General features: G+C 37.8%; 1 protein-coding gene across 3 annotated transcripts in view; it reads right to left on the bottom strand.

Moving 5' to 3' along the window:
* Positions 1-2,434: 2,434 nt before the first annotated feature.
* WAC (WW domain containing adaptor with coiled-coil) overlaps positions 2,435-26,985 on the bottom strand; it is a 63,452-nt gene continuing 38,901 nt past the window's right edge. For 2 of the 3 annotated variants that reach the window (XM_069777790.1, XM_069777785.1), the window contains exons 8-14: positions 25,406-25,651; positions 23,257-23,379; positions 22,042-22,190; positions 16,561-16,679; positions 8,670-8,856; positions 5,023-5,150; positions 2,435-2,568 (exon numbers count right to left, since the gene is read on the bottom strand). In XM_069777790.1, the coding sequence (XP_069633891.1) occupies positions 2,499-2,568; positions 5,023-5,150; positions 8,670-8,856; positions 16,561-16,679; positions 22,042-22,190; positions 23,257-23,379; positions 25,406-25,651 (1,022 nt within the window). In that variant the 3' untranslated portion in view covers positions 2,435-2,498. The remainder of the gene's footprint in view (positions 2,569-5,022; positions 5,151-8,669; positions 8,857-16,560; positions 16,680-22,041; positions 22,191-23,256; positions 23,380-25,405; positions 25,652-26,985) is intronic. The other variant, XM_069777786.1, reaches the window with a different exon arrangement.

Raw genomic sequence — 26,985 nt, 5'->3', positions numbered from 1 at the left:
GATGTATGTATATGTAAGCATGCATTTTTAAGGGGTTAAAGTAGCATGTTAATTCTTGCTACTCCCAAATTATCTGTGACCATTTGTACATTATGAAAGTTTTCACGTGATAAAACAGACTAGTACTCTTTAGGCTGGAAGACTCTTCTGTAAAACAATGAATAATAAGATCAACAGGCAGCAGCTAAGCATATAAGAAAATTCATTCAAACCAGAGGTTTAAAAAAACAATCCAAAGTAATTTTCTACAAAATTAACTTGTGAAGCTCATTGATACAGGATGTTGTAGAGGGCAATATATGAAGCAAAAGGAAACAAAATAAGCTCATGGAAAATATGCCCGGCATTACCTATTAAGACAGAAGCAACCTTTGTCTCAGCAAGTAACTAAACAGCAAAATACCAAACTAAGGACAGCCACTGGTGAAAGATCACCTGTACATTCATCTATTTCACATGCTATTTCCCTATGCTTGGGCAACCTCAAGACAACAAGCATTACAAGAAACAGGATGTTAGGCAAATACAAGAGTCTCAGGAAGCCTTCTGTCACGTGGCCTTGGGTCTCTAAAAATGCAGAAACAATGTATGCTGAAATTAATTAATTCGAGGTTATTCTATTCCCATTTTCTGAGCAAAACCAAACATTTGCATGATATGAAACACAACAGCACATACTGGGTTAAAAAGTGAGGAACAATTACAAATTAATCTATCCTGATTTCTCATTTGTTGTTGCTAGTTAAGGTATTTCAACTTGCTCCATTTGCAATGTCTTGTTAGGACAGAGCATTCAGCTTCCACTGATGAAAAACTGATTTTAAAAATCAGTCCAAGCTCACTCAACATGAGACAAGGCAAAATAAAAGTCAACTTATGTTTCTGGTGCTGAAAGACAGTATTTTGTAGGAACAAAACATGTAGCATCACATGTCAACACCTTTATCATTAAGTTCTTTTTTTTAATCCATCACCTACAGTCTTTCTTACTTAACAGACTATTTTAACATATACACCTCTGCAAATATTAAACTAGTACCACCATCACTATTTTTGTTGTTGTTTTTAAGCAAAGAAAAAGCCACGTTTATTTTGTAGTAGCAATAGTTTCTTTTTTATTTTTAATATACTTTAGGAAACAATATACAAAGCTGAGCTTTGCCACCATTTTCAAACGGCGGTTGCTCCAATTACACAAATTCAGCGTTTTGTGATGGTTAAGAACAGCAGTCAGCACCAGACTTAAACAGTTAGCTACAACACAAACATCCTTCGAAATGAAATGTCATAATATCAAGACAGGTAAACCAGGAGTTAACATATGACAACTGTTGGGGAGGTGTCTTAAATCATTCTTGTTGAATTTTATATTTCATTAAATATTTTATACACATTTTCCTGTTTACAAGTTTTAAACAAAACCTCCCTCGAGGAATTATTTAAGTACAAAAATGTTCAACAAGAACAGTTCTAATAAAGAGTCCCCAAACAGACCAAATTTTAATATGTGTTGACCAAAGGAAATGAAAACCAGTGTTTCTTTGTTTTAACATGTTTATTACAACAGATACAATTCACATCTGACTAGCTTTTTTTTTTCCTCTTTCCCCTCCCACAACCATGTTAACATGTTCATTGGGCTATTTCCTTATATTTGAGCAAGTAATGTACTTTCAGCACACATGCCCAGCAGTACTATAAGTCCATTCTTACAGGGTGCAAATGGAAATACGTTTCAATAATTTATACAAACAAGTGGGTTATGCTCAATCACTGCAATTTTAAGCTACTGTACACAGGAATGAAAAGATTATAGAAAAAGTGCCATAGCAACAGTGCCTTAAGAAAAGAGAAAATTAGAAGCATTAAAAAACTGATAAAATCAGATTTAGGATTTCACGGGGAAATGGAACACAGAAAATGAAAAACATTTCTCTGTAGAACAGAAATGGAGAAGCACTGCTCTCGATTCGGTGCAAGTGTGGAAACAGTTGTTTCATGATATTTTGTACATTACCCAAACTGTTGCAGCCTTAGACACAGATCGCCTGGCGCTTGCATTGAATTTTAGGAAATGCAAGATTTCTGAATGATAAATTAACTAAAAAAAAAACCAACAAAAAAAAACAAAAAAAAAAAGAAAGCTAATTTTGCAGACAGGTTTACATGTAAAAGGCTAGGTATTTAGCCACCTCAGCATTGATTAGTTTTGGATGTCTAAGCTCTGATACACATGGCTTCCCATGGCTTCACTCTACAAAACATATTTACAACGTGAAGAATACATCTACAAGAAATCTACATTTCAAGGGTTTTACAAATCATTCTTGTATCTTTCCCCTGAATTTGACTCCCTCCTGTCCCCTTCCCCATGTCAACTTTTTTTCTGCCCAGCTCAACGGTCCAAAGTCTACTCAAATGCAGCTCAAAAGTGTTAAGACTGGGCATCAGTTTAATAGTTCCTGTACTCAAAACCATGTGCAATTGTTTACAACTTTTCACACCATGAAGGAATTCTGATTCTTTAGCTTTTCAAGTTCTTTAATTTGTTGCCTCAAAAATAGTATCCTGCAAGAGAAAAGAAATAAATTAGTATAAACATTTTCATTATACAGATATTAAATAAGTATCTACACAAGTACTTCTACAATTTCAGTGAACAATACCAAGCTCCTTAGCTCTATTAATAAAATTCACATATTTTAAAATTAATTCTCAATCTGCTCAATCACCTACAAACACTGTATGCAGATGCACAGAGACCTGCCATGTTTGATACCTTAGTTCAGAGAATTAAGTTGCTATATTTCATTAAGACTGATACACAGTTATGTTTAAGCTTGTTCTTCACTTGAATTTAACTCCCAGAAAAAGTGAGACACTGGAAGAGTACACTGAGTAACTGAATATTCTGAAGAATGGTATTATGCCTGTGTCATGCAGTTTTCCAGACTGTACAACAACCCAAAGCGCTCATAAATTTTTTTAAACAAGCAAGTTTTCTTCTAGGTGCAACACTTTTTTTTCCTAGTATTTGGCTCTGTGGCTAGTGGTAGTCACTAGTTATGGTAAGCTCCAATCTCAAAATACTTGATCATTAAAAGACATCTAAGGGAAAAAAAAAAAGCTGTAACTACACCTGGCTTAGAAATAAATTATATTGCTAGCAATTCCCTTATACATCTTTCCTTCTTCTACTGAACTGACATGAACAACTATTGTGATTAATTAACATTTGGTTTACATAACTGTTTCCCAGAATTTTTCATGAATATTTTGAAACAACTTTTCATGATGCTGAAGTATAATGCAAGCTTGTGAATGAATTAAGAAAATATTCAGGCAAAGTTGGAGTTTCATATAAATATTCCATAAAGTCCAAAGCAAATTTAATTGATGCAGAAAAAGCATCCACTTCAGCAGACTTTTGTACAACACTTCAAATATGTGCCCAGTTCAGTAAAAATGAATTTTCTACTGAAAAGTAGGTGAAAAACAATTAAGATAGACACACTGAAAAAAAAATTAAACTTAAAAATTGTGGGCATATAAAATATATCAGTCAATGAAAAGTGCCTTTTTGCATGCTGCCAGTTATGGTTAAAACAATATACTCGCTTTGCCTGGAGCTAAAGTTCCCTCTTAGAATAAATTTAAATACTTCTCTTCTGTGCAAAAGCATAGAAATAATATAATCATTCAAATGTGTTGCCTTTGATAATCCCATCCTTTGCGAAAGCCTCCCCCCACCAACTTGTTACTTATGCCATGTATTCCACGTCTTTGGGATTGCAGCAAAAATAAAAGATACATGTTATCATAGACTCAAAGTCACAATAACCATTATCCATTGATAGCTTAAGTATACACAGTGTACAAGAAACAAGGTGTTATTTAGTGACTTGAACATTGACATTTGACATGTCATTTCAGATCAAACATGTACCCAGAGACAGAAATGAAACCTTAGGAAATGAAACCTGTAAGAAACCAAGCATTTCATTAAATATACTACAGAAATTTTAATTTATGTAATGAAGTTATGAAATAAAATTAAAGAAAGAATGGATATTTTTGATTCTTTATTAGGAATTATTTACAAATATGTTATAGCCTACTTCTGACTACAGATTTACAAATATATTATTAGCCTACTTCTGACTAAAGGATTGTTTTACTAACTGCCAAAAAGCAAGAGCTTCTAGGATAAAGCTAGCTATTTAAACAGCATGCAACGCTATTAAAGTGGCTTAAAATAGTAAATCAGAATCACTGTATTCAAACTGTAGTGTGACTTAGTAGATGGGACAACATAATTCAAAAAGGAAACTAAATATGAAAATAGATTCAGGATCATGGCTACTGGTGAAAAGTTTCTGCATGTATTGTAAGACCAAACTTTTCAATCTTGCACAAGTCTTCAACAATGTGGTTGTGTATTGCTTCAGTGATATGCAAGACACCCGCTATGACTGACTTAAGAAGCAGAAGTCTACTTTGCTATAATCAACACCTCACTAAAGAACCCCGAGATCTTCTCAGATGCCTCCTACCTAAGTAACAAACATTGAATTTTTCCTTAGCTTGTGATATCAACAACACCTGTTCAAACTTACCTAACAAATGTCTCATACAAACAGTAGTGTTTAAGACCAGTATAAAGATGTGTACCTATGTGATCTATGCATCATGTATGGACAGATATTTTAGAAGTATGCTGAACTAGTGTGAGTTAATCAGTTTTTCCTAATGCACTAATGTATCTGGAAAGATACTTCTTTTCTATGTAAGTGGAAATACATACAGAAGTTGCATATCTGGTTCTATTCATTGGAGACTAAGAGGTATCTGTGTGGGAAACAGGTAGAACGTACACAGGGAAGACAGCCTGCAAATCTGGCAAGAATTAGCATACTTACAAAGTCATCAGTAAATATAGCTCATGCAAAACAATGCTAGAATGAATTCTAATACCACCTTGAAAATTACCATTTTGAAAATAAACACAGAGCGCACACTTACCTTTGCTCACGCAAAGTTGCTTGAATTTCACATACTCGAACTAAAGACCTTAAATTCTTTAATTCAGTACAAATTTCTGACATATGGACACTTCCCATGTTATGGGCTTCCTCACGTAATCTTGATGCCTGCAATGGTTACACATAAAGGTTAGGATTTTGAATCATGCATTGGAAACAACTGGCTATAGCCAGAGGATTGCAGGATGAGTGTGTCTTGAAACAGCAAAGCACTCGAATAACTTCAAAAGGGAGTATTAATCAGAAGTACATTAAATTCTCTACAAAAGCCCATCTAGAATCAGAAATGAACAACACTGGCTGCCAAGAGATTGTCTAATCCAGGCCCATGCTAAGCCAGGGATGGTTTAGATTTGATCCTAACAAATGTTTACCCAACCATAGTACAGGACAGGGCTCTGAGTTTCCAAAGTTTCCAGACTTGTATTTCCCATCTAAATTAATCCTTAGTGACACAAATAATTGAATGCCTTCTTTCCAGCTACCTTATGCAGGAAAAATACTTTGCAACCCTCTTCAGGTGTTCTCTTCCAGACAAACTCCATTATTTTAATATCCCCACTTAGTCAGGTGGAGACAAGCAGAAGCATAAATTTAGAAGGCATGACCTATCCTCAACCTGGGCATTTCTTAAAGTCTTGTCAACAGCACCAAGGAGACTAGTATAATTACTCTGAGGTCCTCTGTATCACACTGCAATAAGGAAAGAGGACTTCTTGCAAATGGCACACTGAAAAAAACAAAAACCTGTTTCAAACAGATCCTTCCCTGCAGTATTAGTATTTAGCAGTACTGTTCTCTGCTGTACTCCGTCTGGCTAGGATGGAGTTAATTTTCTTCATAGCAGCCCATACACTGCTTCAGATTTGTGACCAAAACACTGCTGATAACACACAAATGTTTTAGCTATTTCTGAGCAGTTGATTACACAGCATCAAGGGTTTCTCCCTTTCTCTCTCTGATCCCCCCACCCCAGCAAATAGGTTGTGGGTGCACAAAAGGCAGGGAGGGATCACAGGTGGGACAGCTGATCCAAACTGACCACAAGGATATTCCACACCATACAAAGTCATGCTCAGCAATAAAACCGGCGGGCAGTTTTCCAAGGGTTGCCATTTCTTGGGGACTGGCTGGGCATGGGTTGGCTGGTGGTAAGCAAGACTGCTTTCACTTCATCACTCTCCCCCCATCCCTTTACTTATTAAGCTGCCTTTATCTCAACCCATGAGTTGTCTCACTTTTGCCCTTCCGATTCTCTCCCCCATCCTACTAGGGGAGAGTGAGTGAGCAGCTGTGTGGTGCTTAGTGGCCTACTGGGGCTAATCCACAACATCTGCTTACGTACTTGCACATAAGCAGATTTTTCCATCCCCAAAATAATGGTATTTAGCACAGGTCTTCACCAACTTCTGGAATTTCTCCAGTTCAAAGCAGCACTTTGCTTTCTAATTCCCTACATTAAAAGTGTTTTTTTCTGGAGTGTGTTGACATCCAGGAGTACCCTGGTCTCCAGCAGGACATCATTTCGCATGTCCTCCCTACACAACTCCAAAGCCTTGAGACTGATAGCAAACTATCAATAATGACTTTCAAACTACTTCTTTTTAAGCTGACCAGTCACCCATTTTAAAGTAATCTCATTTAAATGGCTTTGAAATAATTTTTGTATGATTCTTGTTAAGAGGTGTTAACAGTCTTGCTGCAGATCAGGATGTAACATTTATTGCTTTCCTGTATTACCAAAGTCTGACACTTTATCAAAAGAAAAAAACCCCAAAAACCTGACATAATTTCTTTCTAAAAGGTCCATGCTGAATATTATCAGGGTTTTCTTTTCAGGTGTTTGTAAAAAGGTAAATTCATCATTTTTTCTACTTCGATATTGCTCAATACTCAAAGTACCTCTACAATTACTGAGTTGAGATGACCTACAATTTCGTTTCTCACATTCCTTAAAGATAGCATAATTATGTTGATTACTAATTAACCACATTACTGGATCTTTTTCCAGTTTTCCCTATTAACTGCTTTTTATAAGTTCTGCAAGTTAACTGCTAGTGGTTTAAGAATTGTTCTAGCTACTAATTACTTCACAGTACATTTCTTCAAGTCTGACTGCTTTAACACAAACCTGTCCTGGCTCACCTAATTTATTTACTTATTTATTTTTCAGTTTACCTGGCATGTGCTCTTATGGCCTAATTTCAATTTAAGCTACGCATCTGGTTAGAAATCTGAAGAAACCAAGGCACTGCGTATTTTAGCTTCTCCACTTTCATCTAGCTTACCTTCTTCACTATGTATTGCACCTATACTTGCATTCACTTTTTCATTAAATATCTGACTTAAGTCCCTCAAGTGTTACTAACCAAAACTGGTCAATAAACAACACTGTCATGTGAAATCATCTGAAATAGCAGACAGGACAATACAGCATGTAGCACTTAGCACGAAGGTAAAAGGTATCCAACTGAGTACATGACCGCCTAGCATTAGCTGGTTTTTTTGACCTCTTTATTACTGATAGTGGAAAAATAGCATTACCTATGAACTGTATAAATCTGTATTTTCTGCATTAAGATGTATGTCAATTCGGTACACAGTGAAAATAACACTATCAAAACTATGGGCCAAGGCCATAAAGAGAAGTGGCTGTGCTGCACCATTTCCTTAAACACTTCCCACAGCAATGGCTCAGTTGTTTCACTCGGTACAGGCTGGCAATGTCTTAAAATTGAAATTAAAAAATTAATGAAAAGAAACAAAACAAGAAGCCCGGAGTCCAAATAAGGTATCAGCCTAGACTGCACTTCTAAGAATCATCCTGCAAGTTACTCCCCAAAAGCCCCCAGTGCAGGCTTGAGCCAGCGTGCAACCACTCTTCAAAAGACCAAAGTAAATTGGGCTAGGTAAGATTAATATCCCATACAGACTGTCAGATGGGGCTGCCTGTGAAAGGACTTGAACTAGACTCAATAACCAATACGGTGCCTTTGAGTAATACATTCCAAGCAGCTGACATGCATCCAGTTTCCCTGTATTACCACAACAAGATAGGTTTCATACAGTTAGTTATAAAATATGGATGGCAATTCTACTAGATTTCCCATTATGTAAAAATAGGCCAAATTCAGTCTGAGCCTTCTATATCATCTTAAAAACTGGGTACAACAAACAAGGCAGAGTTCCTTTTTCATTGTGTAGAGCTAACAACCCAGTGACTCAAACTGTGTAGTAGTCTCAAACAGTTAAACTCTGTCACCTAATTCATAACATTTTCCACATAACAAAAATATTATTATAAAAATTTGTTGAAATTTATGTTCTTTGTAAATTTCAACAGAACTTTGGCAGTAAAAAAACAGTTATGAGGATAGCTATTCATCTGAGAATTTCAAAAGCACTGGTACTTTAAGCAAGACTGAAAATACTTAACAGCTAAATGGCAATCACATACAAAATCTGCAGGTCTGGCCTAATCTCTCTTCCCTCTCCTGTTTTCTAAGGCCAAGCATTGAGGGTTTTTTAAATACTTCTAATTCCTAGAAGAATCAACCTGTGTAGGAAACCCAGATTTTAAGCTACACATTTGCACTCTCACAGGGAACAAAGTACAAATGTACTCACCTGCTTTTCTGCATGGTCTGCAGGCCAGCCTTGAACATGCTTTATAAGATTTTCATTGAAGTGTGCTGCTAGCGTAGGTGTTAATGAGCAAGTGGGTCGTACAGATGTATTTTGCGGTGCAGGTGTTGAATTTGATGCACTAGTGCTAGAGGTATGATTTGGACCTGGTGATGGGCTTCTTTGACTACTAGAAAAAAGAATTAAAAAAAAAAGTGAGCATTTAAAAACATATGTAAACTTATAGAGAAATAAACACTTAAAATTCATTGCTTCCAGCCACAAAAATACATAAAGCATATAAGTCACAAGTAAATACTTCTGGTAGACCAAACCTGTACCACTTTTCCACAAACCTCCTACTTGTATGGGAACTGTTTGAGTGCTACAATATAACATGTGGGTTTTTTTGTTTGGTTGGGGTTTTTTTTGGTTTTTAACTTTAATAGCTGTTCAAGAGATGTAAGCTGTGCCTACATATTAGTGTTGGATAGAAAATATATACATGTATGTTCTTCCTTCAAATAGCTGCAAACCTAAGATTTTCAATAATCACGTATCAGATGGAGTTAAGCAAGTTTATTCAACAGAATATCAGCAAGTGTCACAATAATCATTAAAAACAAAGCCTCACGTCCTAATCTAAAAATATAGCCATATGGGCTTTGAGGAATGTAACCATTTACTAATGCCAAAACACAAACACCTAGATGACTTTGTGATACTGTACATCCTCACTTAAAGTACTTAAGAGAACAGAAGTATCACAGGAGCAGTATGTTTGTAGCTATCAACTTGACTGCCTTACTGGTACATATTCATGCTGCCGTTTTTCCGGTTGGTGTGTTAACCTGTTGCTGGAGAACAGATACATGGAGACATGTTCAGCTGACATGTGTCCTGTAGGACAAATGAAAAACTCTGTGCCTTGGACAAAGTCTTTGACTGTCCTCTTTCACATCTCCATATGCAAGCAAACACAACATCTACATTATCTGAACACTACCCAATACACAGCTTTTCAAATTCTACTTTGCAACTATAATTCTTCATCAAAAACTTTTCTAACGTTTACTAAAAAACTCTCACGTTGATCTTGGCATAGCAGTCTTTTGCCATCCACAGTGCTCGAAGATTGTTATCTACAAAGTATTCTAGTCATTGCTTTAAGCATTAGGGGTCTTTTTGTTGTTGGTTTTTGTTTTGTTTTGTTTTTTTAACTGAATTCTTCTAATAATTACCCTCTCCCCTCTCACTCCATCTTGCAAGACGTTTTTCCTCTCTACCTCCCCTCCTCATGTATGGGAGGGACCTTCTTAAGTTTTTCTCTTTATAAAAGCCTATTCCTGCTGCAGTGCCTAAAAACAGTGGGTAAATCTTTGGTAAACTGGTATGACTGACTAATCCACAAGGACTCTTGTACTCCCAATTTGCAAATACTCATTCCCCACCTTACACTTGGATGGTAAGCTCTCTAGGTAAAGTAGGGGGTTTTTGTTTCACTTTTATCACTTCTCTCAATAAAGCTATGATATACAACCTGAACACCTAACATTAAGCCCAGCAAGCTACCCAAGTTCCCTGAAAATATTTTAAAATCACTGATACTTGAATTTACTTTCCATGTGTCCAGAAAACCAGGTATCAGGGCCAGCATGAACACCACACTCTCATATCACATGTATCCAACCACATCTGACAACTGCCAGAGCTGCAGCTACGTGGTTCTGCTACGTGTAAGAGTTCATCGCTGTTCTCCAACTCCTGTACCATCAGCAATAGACAACTCCACTGTGACTTTCACCAGCATCAAAACTGCTATTTGGTATATCACCATTACCAAACAAAAGATCAGAATATGGGGGTTTGTATCCTCCTTGCAAGCACTGCTGTCCAGGTGATCCGATCTTCTAGGAAACCAGAACTTGTGCTGGGAGGGGTATATAACCCATGGTGGGGAAGCTTAGAAGCTGACATTTCAGCACATGCCCTTTTCTACTCGCCCATCCCTTGCAAAAACAAGGCCTCTACACTCTTCCCTTTCCAGCATTCAGTCACTCCCCCCCCCCACCCCAGCTGCCAGAGAGGGACTCTGCTCTATTTGCTAAGAAGAGGGGGGAGCAGCACTAGTTATCCATGCAAAAAAGAACAAGGACAGGTCAGGATGAAAAGTCTGCTCTGTCCTTTCCACCCTTGTCACAGAAGACAAAGGACGCAGTAATCTTGAGCAGGACAAAAGAAATCACTAGTACCATAACAGTGATGGTACCTCACAGTTACGATATTTTTTGGTACTACATATACTGAGAAATAGTAGTACTAATCGTGTAAGTACCTAGCTGTTACTCACAAAATTATGTTTACAATCACTCTCCCACTGGCAGCACATAATTTAGGTCTATTTCTTAAAACTTTATTACTACTTGCCTGCAAGTGATATAAAGTAATATGAAGAAAAAACAAATTGAGAGGAATCTTAATTCATCACCGAACCTACACCCTTGAGGGCTGAAAACATCCTAGCATAATGCAACTATCTTTACAGTCCAATGCCCAGCCATTTATCCTAATCACACACTTGCAAAGAATTACAGCAGGTTTCCAAACAAACAGCCAACAACTTAGGTACAGCACACTGCTCTGCAGCAGACTTTAACCTCATTCCTTTCAGTAGCCGCAAAACTTGTTTAAAAGCTTAGAATTAAAAAAAAAAAAAAATTATGCAGAAGGATTTTGGCAGGCAGCTTTGTTAGTGTTGTATACATAAATTTCCCTTGTTTCAGGCAGCAGAAGTTGCAAAAGGGAATATATGATGTAACTGGGGGGGAAAGCTATTCTTTGGGTTTTGTGCTCTGTGTTCTCTTCAGTAATTGGCTCAACTACTTCAAAACCACTTACAAGTGCAAACGCTTAACTGTAGAAATGTTCAGTTGATAGGAAAAAACGGCATTTAGATTTTGAAGCTGGCGTTGAAACTAGCCAAGAACATGAAGGGCAACAAGGGCTGTACATCAGGAGCAAATGAAAGGTTAAGGAAGAGGTCTACAAAGCAAGGGGACCTAGAGACAAAGGACATGAAGAAGGCCAGGATAGTCAGCCACTTTTTTTGCCTGGCTTTTGTACGGGTGTGGTCTGCCCTCAGGCCTCCCACATCCCAAGCACATCAGCAGAGTCAGTGAGAATAAAGTATTACCTACAGCAGAGGAAGAAGTTAAGGAGCAGTTAAGCCAGCTGGACATATGTCCATGCAACCAGATGGTATGCACCCAAGGGTAATCAGGGAGCTGGCCAGTATAACTCAGATGCTGCATCATCTTGAAGCAGCATGGTGAGCAGGCAAGTTTCCTGATGATGGGGGAAAAAAAGCAAACATTAAAGCCATCTTCAAGAAGCACAAGGACAAAAATCTGGGGTACTACAGGCCAGTTGACCTTAGTCTCTGGGAAAGTTATGGAGCAAGTCTTCTGGAAGGGGTTCCAGCTACATGAAAGACTAAAAGGCAAAAAAAAGAGCCAGCATATTTTTACCAAGAACAAATTGTGCCTGACCAACCTCACTCTTCTATGATGATATGACTGGCTCAGAGGATAAGGGGAAAGCAGTGATGTTGTTTATCTTGACTTCAGGCAAGGCCTGTGACATCATCTCCCATAGTACTGTTATAGCCACTCATAGTATTGCTATAGCCAAACTGTTCACTTATCCAGTCCACATTTCATGTGTAAGGTGGGTGGAAAAATGAATGAACTGCTGAGCTCAAAGGCTGCAGTCAGCAGTACAAAGACCAATCGAAAGCCAGTGACTAGTGCTGTCCTTCACTGATTAACACTGGGGCCAATACTGTTTAATGTTTTTATTAAAAACCTAGATGGTGGCACATAGTGCACCTTCAGTGAGTTTGCACATGACACCTCCTTGTCATTGCGGGAGCAATTAATATGCTGGAGGGCAGGTTGTTATTCAGAAGGACCTGAATGGGCAGACAGGAACCAAGTCCGAAAAAGACAAATGCAAAGTCCTGCACCTGGGGTGGAATAACCCTGGGCAACAATACTGGAACAAACCCACGGGACAGCACAGGCTGGGTGAGTAGAAAGCAGCTTTGCAGAAAAGGTCCTGAGGATCCTGGTGGACAAGTTAAATGCAAGCCAGCAGTGTATCCCTGTGGCAAAGCAGGCCAAGCACACACTGGGCTGTATTAGCAAGAACATGGTTGAAGAAAGCAATTCCTCCCCTCTCTTCAGAGATTATGAGACCGTAGTACCTGGAGCACTGTGCAGTAGGGAGCCTAAAACTGGACAAGAATTAAACTGCCACACCAAAGGAATCTGGCAGAGGACCACACAGATGACTAGGGGGCCGAAACACATGCCATATCAGGAGAAGCTAAAAGTTTATTTGGTCTGGAAAAAAGAAGGCTGAGGGAAGGAGACTGAAGGATCTTCTTACTGTTTTGAACTACCTATGGGGAGAGCAGAGAGCCAGACTCTTCTCAGAGGTGCGCAGTGATAGGACAAGAGGCAGAGACACAAGTTGCAACAAGGGAAATTCTAATTAGACATAAGGAAAAACATTTCACCATAAGGGTAGTCAAACATTAGTAGATGCTGAGATATTAAAAAAAAATCACTTAAACGATGTCCGTAGCAATTCAAACTTGCTGGTCATACTTTGAGCTAGGTCTTGGACTAGATCACAGCTAAAAGTCCCTTTCAACCTGAATTATTCTATGTTTCTAAGTATTCATACAGCATCAGCAGACTGATGGTGCAGAGAAAGGCTACATTTATTAACTAAGTAGAATTGAGGCATCACCTTCAATGCTTACTTACTCCTTAGTTCTATAGGATCAAAGTTCCTCTACGACTTGCCTCCTCTCCATTTATCAACATGGCTTCTCCGACTCCTATTTCATCAGTAAAAATCACTCTAACCCATCAGAAACATTTCAGGAAAATAAATAAAATCTGTGGGTTTCTCAAAAAGAAAGTTGTATCTTAATTATGAATAAAACATAGTCACTAAATATCCCAGCACTATGTTAGCAGCAGGGGGAGCTACAAATGCAGCAATGACACACAGTTCCAGTGCTGTATTTTTAAATGCTTCAATAAAGCCAAATATACCTGCCTTAACTGCTGGATGAGTTAAAGACCGACTTTGTCACAGATAATGGAATGCTTCCAGGGAGGCAAAAACATCTATCCAAGAGTATGAGAACAGGATGTTTCTGAAATACACTACTACAAACTACAGAATCTTACAACCTATGAAAAATGGGAGGAAACACCTCCTCCTCCAGCAGTTTTGCATTTTCTAAGGTAAAGGAAAAAATATTCCATGGCATGTCTTTGGAATCATCTCTTACAAAAAGACTCACTGTATGCCTACTTTGCATTAATTTCCTAACTTACACGACTGAAATGTTCACAACTTTAAAGTTATCAATAGCTATTCACATATTTCTTAGTGCTTCCTCCCAAACAAGTTAAAAATAATTTCAGCTCCATTCACTTAAAACTTTTAATAACAGTAAAAGCAAAGGAAATGTAGTTGTGATTAACTTCTGCACAATGAATCTGTGTTTAAGCTGTAGAAAAATGCAACCTTAATTCATAGAGCCTCTTTTTGGACCACTTGTCCACAGTTCAGGTTGCTAAGCTGTTGTTCATTCCTATAAAAAAAGTAAAGGGAGTTAGCCCCAAGAGCAGTTCCCAATCCATGTGACTGCTTTTACCTACTACAAAGGAATAATCTGTTCTATATCAATTCAGAAATACTCCCTAGACACAGGAAACCTTTTGCAGATGAGTAAATCTACATCTGAGCTGGTCCATTTTCATTCAACTCCACTGCACTGAGGAAAATACCAGTCACACAGGATTTTCCCAAATCACCTGTTCCTTAATCTTCCATTTTTTGCAAATGAGACACAGAAACGCATGAACTCGTGATGCACAATATACCATAGTCACAAACATGTAACAATTTGAGATATACAGGATACTAAATAATACTAATATTGTCACAGTATCTTTGATACTAGCCTGCACACTCTCCTCTACTTGTGCACTGCCTTCTGCGCCGCAGCCTCCTCTAATACGGGACATGTACTCTGCATGACTCCTCTGCTTCAGCGGTACAGTTGCTAGGACAAACTCAGCTTCCCTTCTCCAGCAAAATGCTGATGCCAAGCAGAGCAATGGTTTGCAGAGGACCAGTAGATCCCTAAAGGGAACTTGATGTGGGTAAGGGTTAAACCAGAATAGGAAGTCCTATAACCCAAAGGGAGGGTGGGGTATGGATTAGCAGGTCAAATGCCCACCAGTATCACTTCACGCAGACTCCAGGCCATGGTGAATGTTTCCAAGAATAAGACTATCTTCCTTAGCAAGATTTCCTATGGGGAAAGGGTGATCAGCAAAGGACAAAATGGTCTGTGACTTGAGAGCCGTTCCCCAAAACCTTACCACTCCTTATAAAAAGGTCTAGTCCCCCCCAAGTATAATTTTATTTTTGGTACTGTAATTCAGAAAGATTTACACGGCACCATCCATAATTACTAGAGACTGGAGCTGGTATACTACATCTTTATTCCACCCATAGAGGAAAATGAGTTGTAGGTTAAACATCTGCCAAAGATTAGAATCAAGTGTAAGACAGCCAACATTAAAGGCTCAAAAACTTCTGACTTGCTTCTGTTTGTACACTCAAACTGATCAATATTGCAGTGTCTCCAGTAAAGACAGTCACTGGGACAGGACTGCCAAGGAAACAAACAAAAAACCCACTGCCCAAAAAAACCCAAACACAAAACAATCCCCTTCTCCCCACAAAAACAGCAAAACACAGCACAGATTTGAAAATCTAACAATGTTAGTACATTGATGACATGTAATCAAAGCTCCCCTTTATAAGTAGTCCCAGAAGGGCAGATAAAAGGATCTCATTAATTTATGATCTGGAAAGCACCACCATGTAGCTTCAGGTATGCTGACAAGGAAAGAGTGTTGGGGTTTTGTTGTTGGTTTGTTTGTTTGTTTTTTGATATCATACCACCATATTCAACCACTCTTAAAATCTAGCTTTTAAGAAGTACACCTTGTAGATTTACAGGAATCCATTGTGATGATGCACTTTTTAAAAAGTCAAGCTGCAATCTCCTCCTGTCACAGTTCTAGACCATGACATCCATCACAGAAGGATCTTACGACAAATCTTTAGTTACAGCCCCTGGAACCAATATGACAAAGTGCACAGCATCCTACACAACGAAAAGCCCATCTTCCCAAAAGACAAATTTCAGACGAGATACAGATCCTAAACACACCTTGTAAATCCATGGCTAAATGTTCCTATCAAGCAACATCTGAATAGGCTGCGATGTTGACAAAAAAGTCTGGCCAAGGAAAAGCATGACTTACTTCATTTTTTAATGTTTTTCATTAAAGCAGCAAAATTGCCTGATAAACAAAAGTTCTTACTAATTTAAAAAATCAAAATTACACTACAGCAAGACACCACAAGCATCTAACACTAAGCAAATCACAGAGCTAAAGCATTTAATCCCACAACTGCACAGAGAGAAACAAAAGCTCCAAACTCAGAAATCACAATACAAGGAATCACTTGTAAAATTAACTTCAGAGTGACAGGGCAGAAATATGAATTCTGTTTTGCTTCTGTGAATGGAATTCTAGCAGTGGTCCTAAAATAGAGCTAATGTGGTAGATCCTCTGTAACAAAGATATTTAGCTGCATACTCTCAGTATCAGCAGTTAAATCATATATTCAATAAATAGGCCAAAGAAGAATCCACAAATTGCAACATATACAACACACACTGGATCCAGAGCAAAACCAGAGGACAGCACAGAGAAGTATTTCAATATACCTTGAGCGCTGAAGACTTCGTGGAGAGGCAGGTTCATGTCCTGCCTGCTTGTCAGCTATTACTGGCTGCTGAGGTGCTGCCTGTGAAGCTGGTCCTTGTTTAACACCTGGAGTAGCAACCTGGAAAATGCAAAACTTCATTAGATTTCCTCCACAGTAAATATCAAGTGTAAGAAGAAAACACAGAAATTACAAGACCAGTGGGGTTTTTTGATACAAGGTCTTCTGTTGACAGAATTTTTATATTCTTCACAAGGTGTTTTTTTTTTTTTAAAATCTTCTCTAGTTCCACAGCTGTGATAGTTTTTTTTACTAAAATAAAAAGAGCACTTAATAGACATAACAGAAGCAAACTTAGATCCATCTGACTTGTCAAAATACTGCAGGTTTATTAGGTAAAATAGTGCAATCCAATTTCAATTTGGACTATATCTCCCATGTGAGCACCAAGTTCATTTTCAACCTCGGAAGAATTGTTCATTCCCCAAATAAAAATTTTCACTTAAAAAGTTAAAAGTTCCCTCCTTGAAAATACATTACACGGTGTCAAGAGCAGAATTAGGACATAACCGTATTATAACTTCTCTATCAGAAATGGAAAAAAAATCTAAAGCATATTTGTCAGTCTGCTATTCCCCCTTTTTAACTCTTCTGTGACTTGTAAACAAATTAATGACAAAAAAAGAGTCACTAGTAGCTTTTTGCTTTTTCTTTGTAGTACACATTCACATTTAAGATATTAAGACACCAGCAGTGAGATGCGGTCTTTTTTTCTGTGAATGACTGAACTACAACAGGATGAAAAGTTTGGGAATATAATAGTGTCTAAGTTACAGTAAATGAAGTTCAAGATACTTTTTTTTTGCCTCACACTCTGCATACCTCTGCCCCTTTTAAAGCATGTACAAGAGAGGAAGCAGCTCCAAGATTTATCCCCCACTCTGGAAAATAAAGCTAACAATTTTAAGAAAGAGGGAGGGAAGAAAAATAGGTTTAGGGATCCATAAAGACAAAAAACATAAATCAGGCAGCCTGTCTGGCATTTTCTGACATCAAGCTGGTGTAGATTACTAACTAGTGGTCATCTGAACCTCCAGAAATTCTCTCAGTTTCAGAAACAGACTTCTGTGAAACAAACCACAGACAGCAAGTCAGACAGTATCTGCCAAAGTAAATTCAAGACATAACTTCATTTATTTAAGTATACAGGAAATCTTAATGTAATCTCAAACCTACTTATATGTCTAAGAGGAAAAGCTGCCTTTTAAAATTATCATCAAAAGCCAAAAAAAGTCTGAATAGCACATGAAAAGGTCACGGTTCTGGAAAGATAAAGCAAGATCATTTTAAGATCACTCAGTGTGTTGAAATCAACAGAATTACACAGTTGAGGGGGGGTGAAATAGTAGCAGTTCATAAATTGATTTATGAAAAAAAGACTACCTGAGTATCTTTATGAAATGTATGACATAAAGAACATTGTTATTAATGCCTGAACTTTGCTTACCCTGTGAACAGGCATAACTATTGAGGCTGTTCAAACAGAAGGAACAATTTCAAAAGGGAAGTCCATCAGATAATATAATCACCTTGCAGATCCAAACCGGAAAACTAACCAACTCCTTGGCTGGCAAAAGTAAAAACAAAAATAGATTGTAGAGAAAAACTGGGATTTGTGAGATAAATGACCCACAAAATCTCTTAACTATTCACTCTTTTCAAAGTGTTTCAAAGACTCTAAGTAAGTGTACCAGGGACAGAAAAATAATAAGAGCTAAAAAAACCCCAACAGTATTCCACAAGCAACATTCTCGCTGAGCTTGACACGTCTGCGTAACATGCTTTACACAGTTATTTTGTAGAAATTCAGAACAGTTTCTAACCATACTACACAGGCACAGATAAATAGCAAAATGTGATGCCTAGGATCCTCGAGCCTGGAATACCTGACCTGCCATGTGCATACGGCACACCTCCAAGCAGACATACCAGCTTGCGTTTATAAACGGTATAGACATGTTCATGTAGTCTTAAGTAACAGGCCCTACAGTGCAAATGGCACTACACTGTTCCCAGAGCCAGCCCAAGTATCTGTGCATCTGGCACCGGGCTCTGCTTGCATGGTGCTAGTTCAGCTTTGTCTATGCCTGCTGCATAGCAGCACCCTAAGCCCATGAGCTTGTGCTCTGAAAGCAAGTGTGTCCTGGCACAGCACCACATCTTGATTATGCATAATTTACTTTAAACTCTTAGAACTGGATAAGCTAACCTGACTGACATATCCAAAGGAGTACTACTAAAACAGACATGCTCCCACTGGAGCTATCAACACCTAAGTTCTCATCTCAATCCCATCTTATGGAACTGAATTACATGAATACAAGAACGGTGAAGAAAGTTCTTTCCCTACTGAACTGGAAAAGTATCTCCTGCTGAACCAGAATTTTTTACTTCTGGGACTAAGCACACAAACAATTCAGGTTAATATCTCAACAGCTCTGTTGTTAGCACCAGATTTGACGAACACAAAAGCAAGAAAAGATCCTGCTGTCAATCATTACTGCTAATTCTGTTTAGCTGATCTGTGAAGCTACTTGAGGTACCTAGAAAATAGAAAGCTTTTATCATTATGACACCCCAGTGTAGTAAGAGTTGTAACTTCCTTACAGAGGGGTGAGAGTAAAAACTTGCCGATGTATGTAATAATGCACAACAGTCCATCAGGATTAATAGCATTCCGAAGCCAAAGACATTATAGCTTAGAATGAGTAACTCAGAAATTTACTACACTTAACACTTTGATTGCAACCACATTATATGTGCTTCAAAAATATACCAGATGTGCAATCTCACCTCACTGTGGTGCAATCTTAAGGAAAGATGGATTAAAACATAGTAATTTCAAAATGTGTCACAGTATGCTCATCAAAATATAGTGTCACCACTTTCAGCAGAACTTCTATATATGTATCAATAAAACACACAATATCCTACTTGGAAGATAACCAGACGTGAAATCCTGCATGCCAAGTCACTAACTATAGGCAATCACACAGCCCTGCATATAAATGGAGATTCTCCTATCGGACAAAGCATAGAATAACATGTTTTTTGCAGAGTGGCAGCCTTGCTACAGTTACACTGAACTCAGATCAACTCTTCTCAAACCTGTATTTAGCCTTGAAGTTCTTTTGCTTCTACTGAAAACCTGAGGGAAGGCTTGGGTGTCCAAAAGCATTCAATTATACAGTTGGTCTACCAAGACAGGTGGCCCTACTTACAACACTTGACTTGCCTTCACTTTCTCTTACGGCATAGTTTACTACCACACCACCTACTTCATAGGTATCATGCTGGCCTTCATACTTGGCGAAGGGCAGTGAGTTCAAGTTTGTCTGCACAGTTCTAGAAAAACATCTGTAACAGGATGACAAATACTAAAGAAGCTAAGTTTATAAAACAAGGCTAAATGTCTTGGAGGGGGGAAATCCTGCTGAGCTGTCCTTCCTTCAGGTTTTATTTCAGAAAACACTGTAGATTAAGATCCCAAAGGATAAAACTTTTGCCACGTTTATAATGTAGCTGATAATCAGAACTTTATAAACAAAGTAGATCCAGATCTCTGGGTTGTAGAGACCAGAACAGATCAACTTCCAGTTACTGACACTAAACAACTTAAGATTCTTTTTCACATCCCAAAATTTGAAAGGGCCAGACATCTCCCTTCTTAAGTCTGCTATTTGATAATTTCATTACTTGTCACCTAGCTATGGGATGTGACCACATAGATTGAGGATGCACTCCAAGAGCAGAAATAAAGACAACAAGCAGGATTAGTACAAACATGAAGCTTTCACAATTGACTGTACCATTGTCAATCACAACAAACAGGAAGAATCACTTGGTTTTCTTTGTACCCATGAGAAAATTCAAATGTAAGAAAATGAGGCATTTAGACTAGAATGAGGAATGCAATCTGTCCTCCTGAAGATAAAAGTATTCCTTGAAGGCCTTCAAGACATAAGAGGTTCTCTTCCAAGCAGAAAATTGAAAGATGCCTCAGCTAAGCAGGGGGTGGGGTGGGTGTGAAGGGTGGTGGAGAACAGGGATTTGGGGCAGGCAGGGCAGGGGAGTGTCAAACAAGACTGGTTTCACTCCAAAGTCGAGAGTCACGCTTCTTACGCTGATAAGATACTACATACACTGAGCAACATACTGATGGACTGGGTTAAAATCTGAGGGTCTCATCTTGAAAGAAAGATCTGTAAAATGAAGAGACAGGACAAGCTCCCATTGCATGAAAACAGGAAACCTCTAGGAGAGGTCCAAATCCTCCTCAACCGACTTCCATTTTTCACAGCTGGAACAACACTGTAAACTGCTAGACTTCTGTTTCATTTTTTTAAACTTGCCTAAAAGTCACAAGAATGTTATGCCCTGCAGCTCTACCTATCGCTACGAAACTCTTTAATGTAAAAGGTTACTTTCCACCAGACAGTGCAAATCAATAGTCCTGCCTTCGGTCCCCTTCAATAACAAAATCCTCCTTCATAATAGGTGCTTTAACCCAGTATCTCTTCCCACCCTTGCTCTATAATATGAAACACAAATCTTTAAACAAGGAAAAAGAAAAACCCTGAAGGGGAAGTTCATCTTGAGTGCCTCTAATTACATTTGCTTTCCCCACCTGTACACAGCAAAACAGAGTCTCTGATCTGCTGGACAGAGAAAATAAATACATACATACATACATAAATAAATAATCTCAACTTCAACCAAATTTTTTCCTCAGCATTGCCACTTGTAGGACATTCAATACTGAGCTTAGATTGCATCTTTCCTCTGAAGAGTGACCCACTAGAGGGATCGCACCAAAAAAAGTTTAAAAAAGTAAAGACAACTTTATGTTTTATACTTCATCCTTAGGAAGAACCTTAGGAGCTTATTTATTAGCTTCAATTAATGCTTCCTAGTCACTGATCCAATTAAGGAATTCTGAATGAATGGGGGTGAGGGGGCAGAAGGGAAAGGGACATAATGTTATTGACCCTGTAAACACCTAGAACATTTCTAAACCAAATCTGAGACTACATCAAGTCAACTTCCCCAAGAATTTCTCTCCCATTCTAAAAATTGGTTAAAGTCTAGAGAACTGTATCAGCTGTTGCCTTTGGAGTAAGCTTTTGTTTCCATTTAAATGTTAAAATACTGATCTCTTGGTAATATCTCCAGACAGCATCTGAAGCAAACACAAGATTTTTTTCAAGAACAGAAAAGCGTACTAGAATTCCATGCTAGAGTTGTACTGCAAAAACAGAGCCAAGTAGTTGCTACCAGTTGTTTCTGTTTCTATTGGGAAAGATAACATACAGATTTTATCATCCTATATATAACTGCTAGCATACAGGTATATAGCAGCAATACTTAATATTACCTATCATGGTTTCTTACTACAACATGGCATAAATCAAGAGGAGCTTACCTTCTGCTGCGATGATACTGGTGGCGTAGTCATCAAAGGTTTAAGCGGAACGGTGTTAGTCTGAGGCGTGCTTATTCTTGGCGATACATACGATCTTGGTGATGAGGCATCAGATGTTAAAGACATTGGAGACTGATTAGATGGCTGAGCTGTAAAGAAAAAAAAAAGATTGTCTTTAATAAAACCATATCCTATCTTAAATGTGAATTAGATTTTCTTTTGGTACTTTGGAGTATGCTGTATTAGATAATATAGAAACATATTCACCTTGAGACAGCTGGGGGGCTGAACAACTGGAACAATCAAATGTTCAACAACAACCCTAACTAAAGAACTGTATTCCCTTCAAACCCTCCACTTCGAAAACTTGAGGGGAGGGGGAAAGAGAAGAAGCTATTATGCAATGCTTTTTACACACTAAGAGACTAAATTAGTTTCATTTGCAATTCCTATTTTAGAGTGCTCAACTCGATTTAACCGAAAGAACGCATGAAGAGTTTATCTAGAAAACTATTCACCTATTCTAGGCATCTACCAACAGTCCCCTGCCCATGTTTTAATTACTGTTTAAAAATTAGCATTAGCATAATACTGCTTACCTACTCAATAACGTGACTGCATTTATTGTTTTGGTTTAAGTTTCTAGCTTTATTAAGTTACAAATAAGAATGTATTAAAGATACCTGAAGGAATATCTTGCCTGGAAGCTACTACTGACAGAAGACTACCCCCCGCCCCCCCCCCCCCCCCGCCCCCCCCAACCAGATAGAATAAACTTTCTTCTAAGAATTTAAGGCCTCCCCCAAGAGTAACAGTTGCACAGTATTACAAGAAGGGTGTTCGACCAAGGAAGAGTTGTGTTTTATATTGAACATGAAATAATGTCTAATTAAGGTTCAGAATAAATTGAGAGGGTCTTGCACATTTCACATTACTCATATAGAGTTAGTTAACATACAAAGAAAATCCCAAGAAGCAAAACAGAGAAACCCATTTACTTAGTTGCCTGTCAGCTTCCTGCTCCCCAAGTAACTATTTCTTATCCTATCTTTGGAAAAAGAAGTCATTCAACATCCTCCACACCATATGGCCAAAGATAAAACAAGAGACAGCTTCTACAAGTTTCAATTGTATCAGCCTTTATAAAATGCAACATCAGCCTTTATAAAATGCAACGTAACAAATTTACATAAGTGAAAAGAAGACTCTGAATACCTTGCGTAGACAGTTGTGCAGCTTGAGAAATTAGGGAAGTGATATTGAAAGCAGATGGTCCAGCAGTAAGTATTTTATGGAGTATAGACTGCAGAGAGGCTTGTGTCACAGCTGCTGTTAGAACTAAAAACAAACATTCTGTTTTACTGACAATTCTAGAACATCACTTTAAACTGTTCAAACTGCCTAAATACATTTGAAGCCGCATTTTCTTTCTGACTTTGTTCCCATATCCACAATAGACCAAAGAGCCACCTGAACTATTTTTCAATGATTTGAATTCAATTAATGAATGCCTGGCATGTCTAACCAAGTCCTTTATTTAGTAGTTTTACCTTTGAGACATACACTAAAAAAATTCTTTTAGAAAAATAACTTTAACTTGTCAGCTTGACCTTATGGATCAATAATAATTCTTGTAATCATAAAAAGAGTATTTGTTCAATTTGTTATTGTAGTAAGCAGAATGGGGGGGGGGGGTTAAACTATAGTAATTAAAAAAAAAAAGGCAAAAAAGCAGTATCACTTTAACTCACTAGAAGAGATGGCAAGGGAAGACTCCCTGCTTAAGGAAAAAGAAAGGATCTTTCAAGTTAAAAATCCAGACACTCAGTGTTTCCTCTTAAAAACAAACAAACAAACAAACAAAACCACACACACAAAACCAAACCACGAACAAAAACAGAACACAAACTTTTTTGTTCTGGGTTAAGCTGTCCCACCCCCTCCTCCTCCAGTAAAGAATTATATCATTTTCAACCAACTGTTTTAAAACTGCACTACACCAGAAGAGCATCTTACAGGATGAGCTGATGAGACTCAGCTTCTGAACTAATCCTTTCAAAAAGGTGTACAGGCTCTGTGGGATACTTCCTGAACGTACACTACCCATGCACAAGTCTGAAAAAACTGACTCACCAGCACAAACACAGAATAACTCTGCATCATGTGAACAGCAAGGGCAGTCCTGCTGTGCAAGGTGAAGTCACTCTGCCCACATGGACCTGCCAGACAGGCCCTCATGCCATCAGAACAGTACTAAACACTCTTGTTCCAAGACAGACACAGCTGCTGCTCAGATATGGCAAGAGAAAATTACTAGGAACTTAAATTGGCAGCTTTCTAATAAAATAGAATTGGAGTCTTGACTAACCTTTCATTTTTTAACACAAACCACGAGAGTCCTACTTTTTTAGTCCAATCTAGTGCACTACAGTTTAAAAAGCTTCTCCCTGCATAGGAAAAAACAATAACCTACTCACCTATTAGTACTGAATGAAGCCATAGTATTTGCTGATTAAAAGACAGACAGCTTTTCCTTATAAATTATCTTAACACACCGAACAGTAACATTTTAAGTACAATTTTACTTTGACTTTCATGGTTTGCACTTTTAAAAAGTTAATTAACTCTAGGCACTACATGTAAATGTTTTGCTTCCTATTTAAATTGGTGATCAGTGCACAAGAAGTTCCAAGAAGCAAACAAAAAATCCACACCACTTCCTTCATCAGTAACCTGCCACATGCAGACACATTAGATAAAATTACATTCAAAATGCATCAACTCTACTTGTTCTTGCAGCAAAAGGCACTATAGCTAGTTCTAAACTTTCTTCTAATAAACTAGGCCAATGTGACAAAAATCTAAGGGATACACCGATTACATGCACAAAATATGTGATATGCTATCTTTACTCAGAGAAGCTAACATGTTCCACTGAAGAAAAGTTGACAGGCAGCAAGATTTAAAAATCCCTAGGAGTTTCAGTATTTGCAAACACATATTATTAGAATAGCATCACAAACTACAGAAAACAAAGAACATTACACAAAACAAAAGAACAAAAAGCTCTAACTAAATTTTGTGCAACAGATGAACACTGATACAGCGATTAAGTCACCAGTCTCAATTAGACTGCTCACATACATAAGCATTTATTAGCTTAAACAACCTTAAACGTTACTTGGCTAATTTAAAAAAGTTTAACAGAAAAAACAAACAAACAAAAACAATCCCCACTTTATCTAGGGATTCATTTATTCACTCTTCATTTAAAATAAGGCTTGCATTTACTACAATGCTTAATATCCAATAATGTACTAATGTGTGTAAATAAGAGATTATATCAACTTTAAAGAATCCTTACCTTCATTGATTTTGGATATATCTACGCTAGAATTATTAAGCTGCAAGGTGGCCTGCAGAGCAGGCAGCAGCTGTCGAAGGAGATTTGGGTCCTGAAGTAACGGAGGAATTGGTGATTGTGGGACAGGCGAGACAGGAACTGTAGGAGCAGATGAAGCAGGTGCAGAAGTTGGATTCAGTCCAGAAGCAGAAGATGTAGAAGGAGTTGTGCAAGAATGTGATACAGACTTGTCCACAGATGCAGACTCTGAACAGAAGACAGACAGTAATTTTCATTTTCCCCAATATAACCTGACAACTTCTCACTAGTAAAATATTCACAATAAATTCAGAAGATCAAATGTTTAACTATCGTAATAAGAAAAAAAACCCACAACCAAACATGAATATAATAAAAACTGAAGATATTTGATATCTGGTGTAATTTACACTACTGAGCCTAGTACTTATTAGGAACACACACACACAAAAAAAGTTTTTCCACTTCAAGATATTGGACTGAAAGCTGCCAGTATTACAAATGGGAATTTTTTTTCCCCTAGCTTTTACGACAAACGTGGGTTAAAAATTCCTTAGTGATTTTTCCTTTACTGTGCATACACTCATATTCTATGTTTTTACTCATGATTCCAATCTTTCTTTGGAAAATATACTATGAGCAAGAAACTTACAGCCTGTGGACTTTACAGATACACTAGTATGACAAATTTGAGGGGAGGGTATAAGCCATGCTTCATTTATTCAGAGACCCAACTACAAGAAGCTACAAAATAAAGACCACATCGATCATATGCAATCCAGCTACATTGCTCAGGATTCACAGGATAATGAGCTGTACGAGAAATGTAAAACAAGATCTGTTAACATCCCCACAGCAGAGTGGAAAAACATCTAATAATGTATCTGCCCATAATTAATTTCAAACTTGTCAGCTTGTCCTGAAGCATCAAGACCTATATCCTTTTATCAACACTTATTATCCACAGAAATGCTTGGTACTTAAATTCAATTATACTGTACAGCAATTTGTTCTAATTAATGTGAGTTATTTAATTAATTTTAAATTTGACTTCCAGTTAACATCAAAGTTTCTCCTCCATTCCAGTACTGTGAGAAATTCCTCCACTGAAAATATTTCCACTTACTATATGTTTACCATCAGTCACTTCAAATATCCTTTCTTTAAGAAGCCTGTATCACTATATTTCAATTTTAGTGTTCCCTTCTCTCATCCCCATTAAACCCATCAGAGATCTCTTCCCCCAAATTCAGTCAAGACTAATGCCTCTACAGCACCAAACAGGCTGGATGAAGAGTGGGAAGATGGATGTGAATCCAAGACCTCACACAGGATGCTTGCCCATAATATTGAAGACCTGAATTTTAAACCCACCTCAAACTGGGCAAAGAACGTCCACCTGGATATTCCATATTTCAGGCAAAAACCCAAATGAAAACTAAAACAACTGGCTGGGAAACTCTAACTCTAAAGGTGTGTTTGGTTTTTTTCTTTGGAGAGATGGTCAATGTAAGAAGAGGCTGACTTTTAGTAAAGAAGAAAAATGAAAAGGTCTTGTTTTG

This window comes from Haliaeetus albicilla, chromosome 2 (assembly GCF_947461875.1).
Source record: "Haliaeetus albicilla chromosome 2, bHalAlb1.1, whole genome shotgun sequence".
Lineage (NCBI taxonomy): Eukaryota > Metazoa > Chordata > Aves > Accipitriformes > Accipitridae > Haliaeetus > Haliaeetus albicilla.
This window is presented reverse-complemented; position numbering and strand designations above follow the sequence as displayed.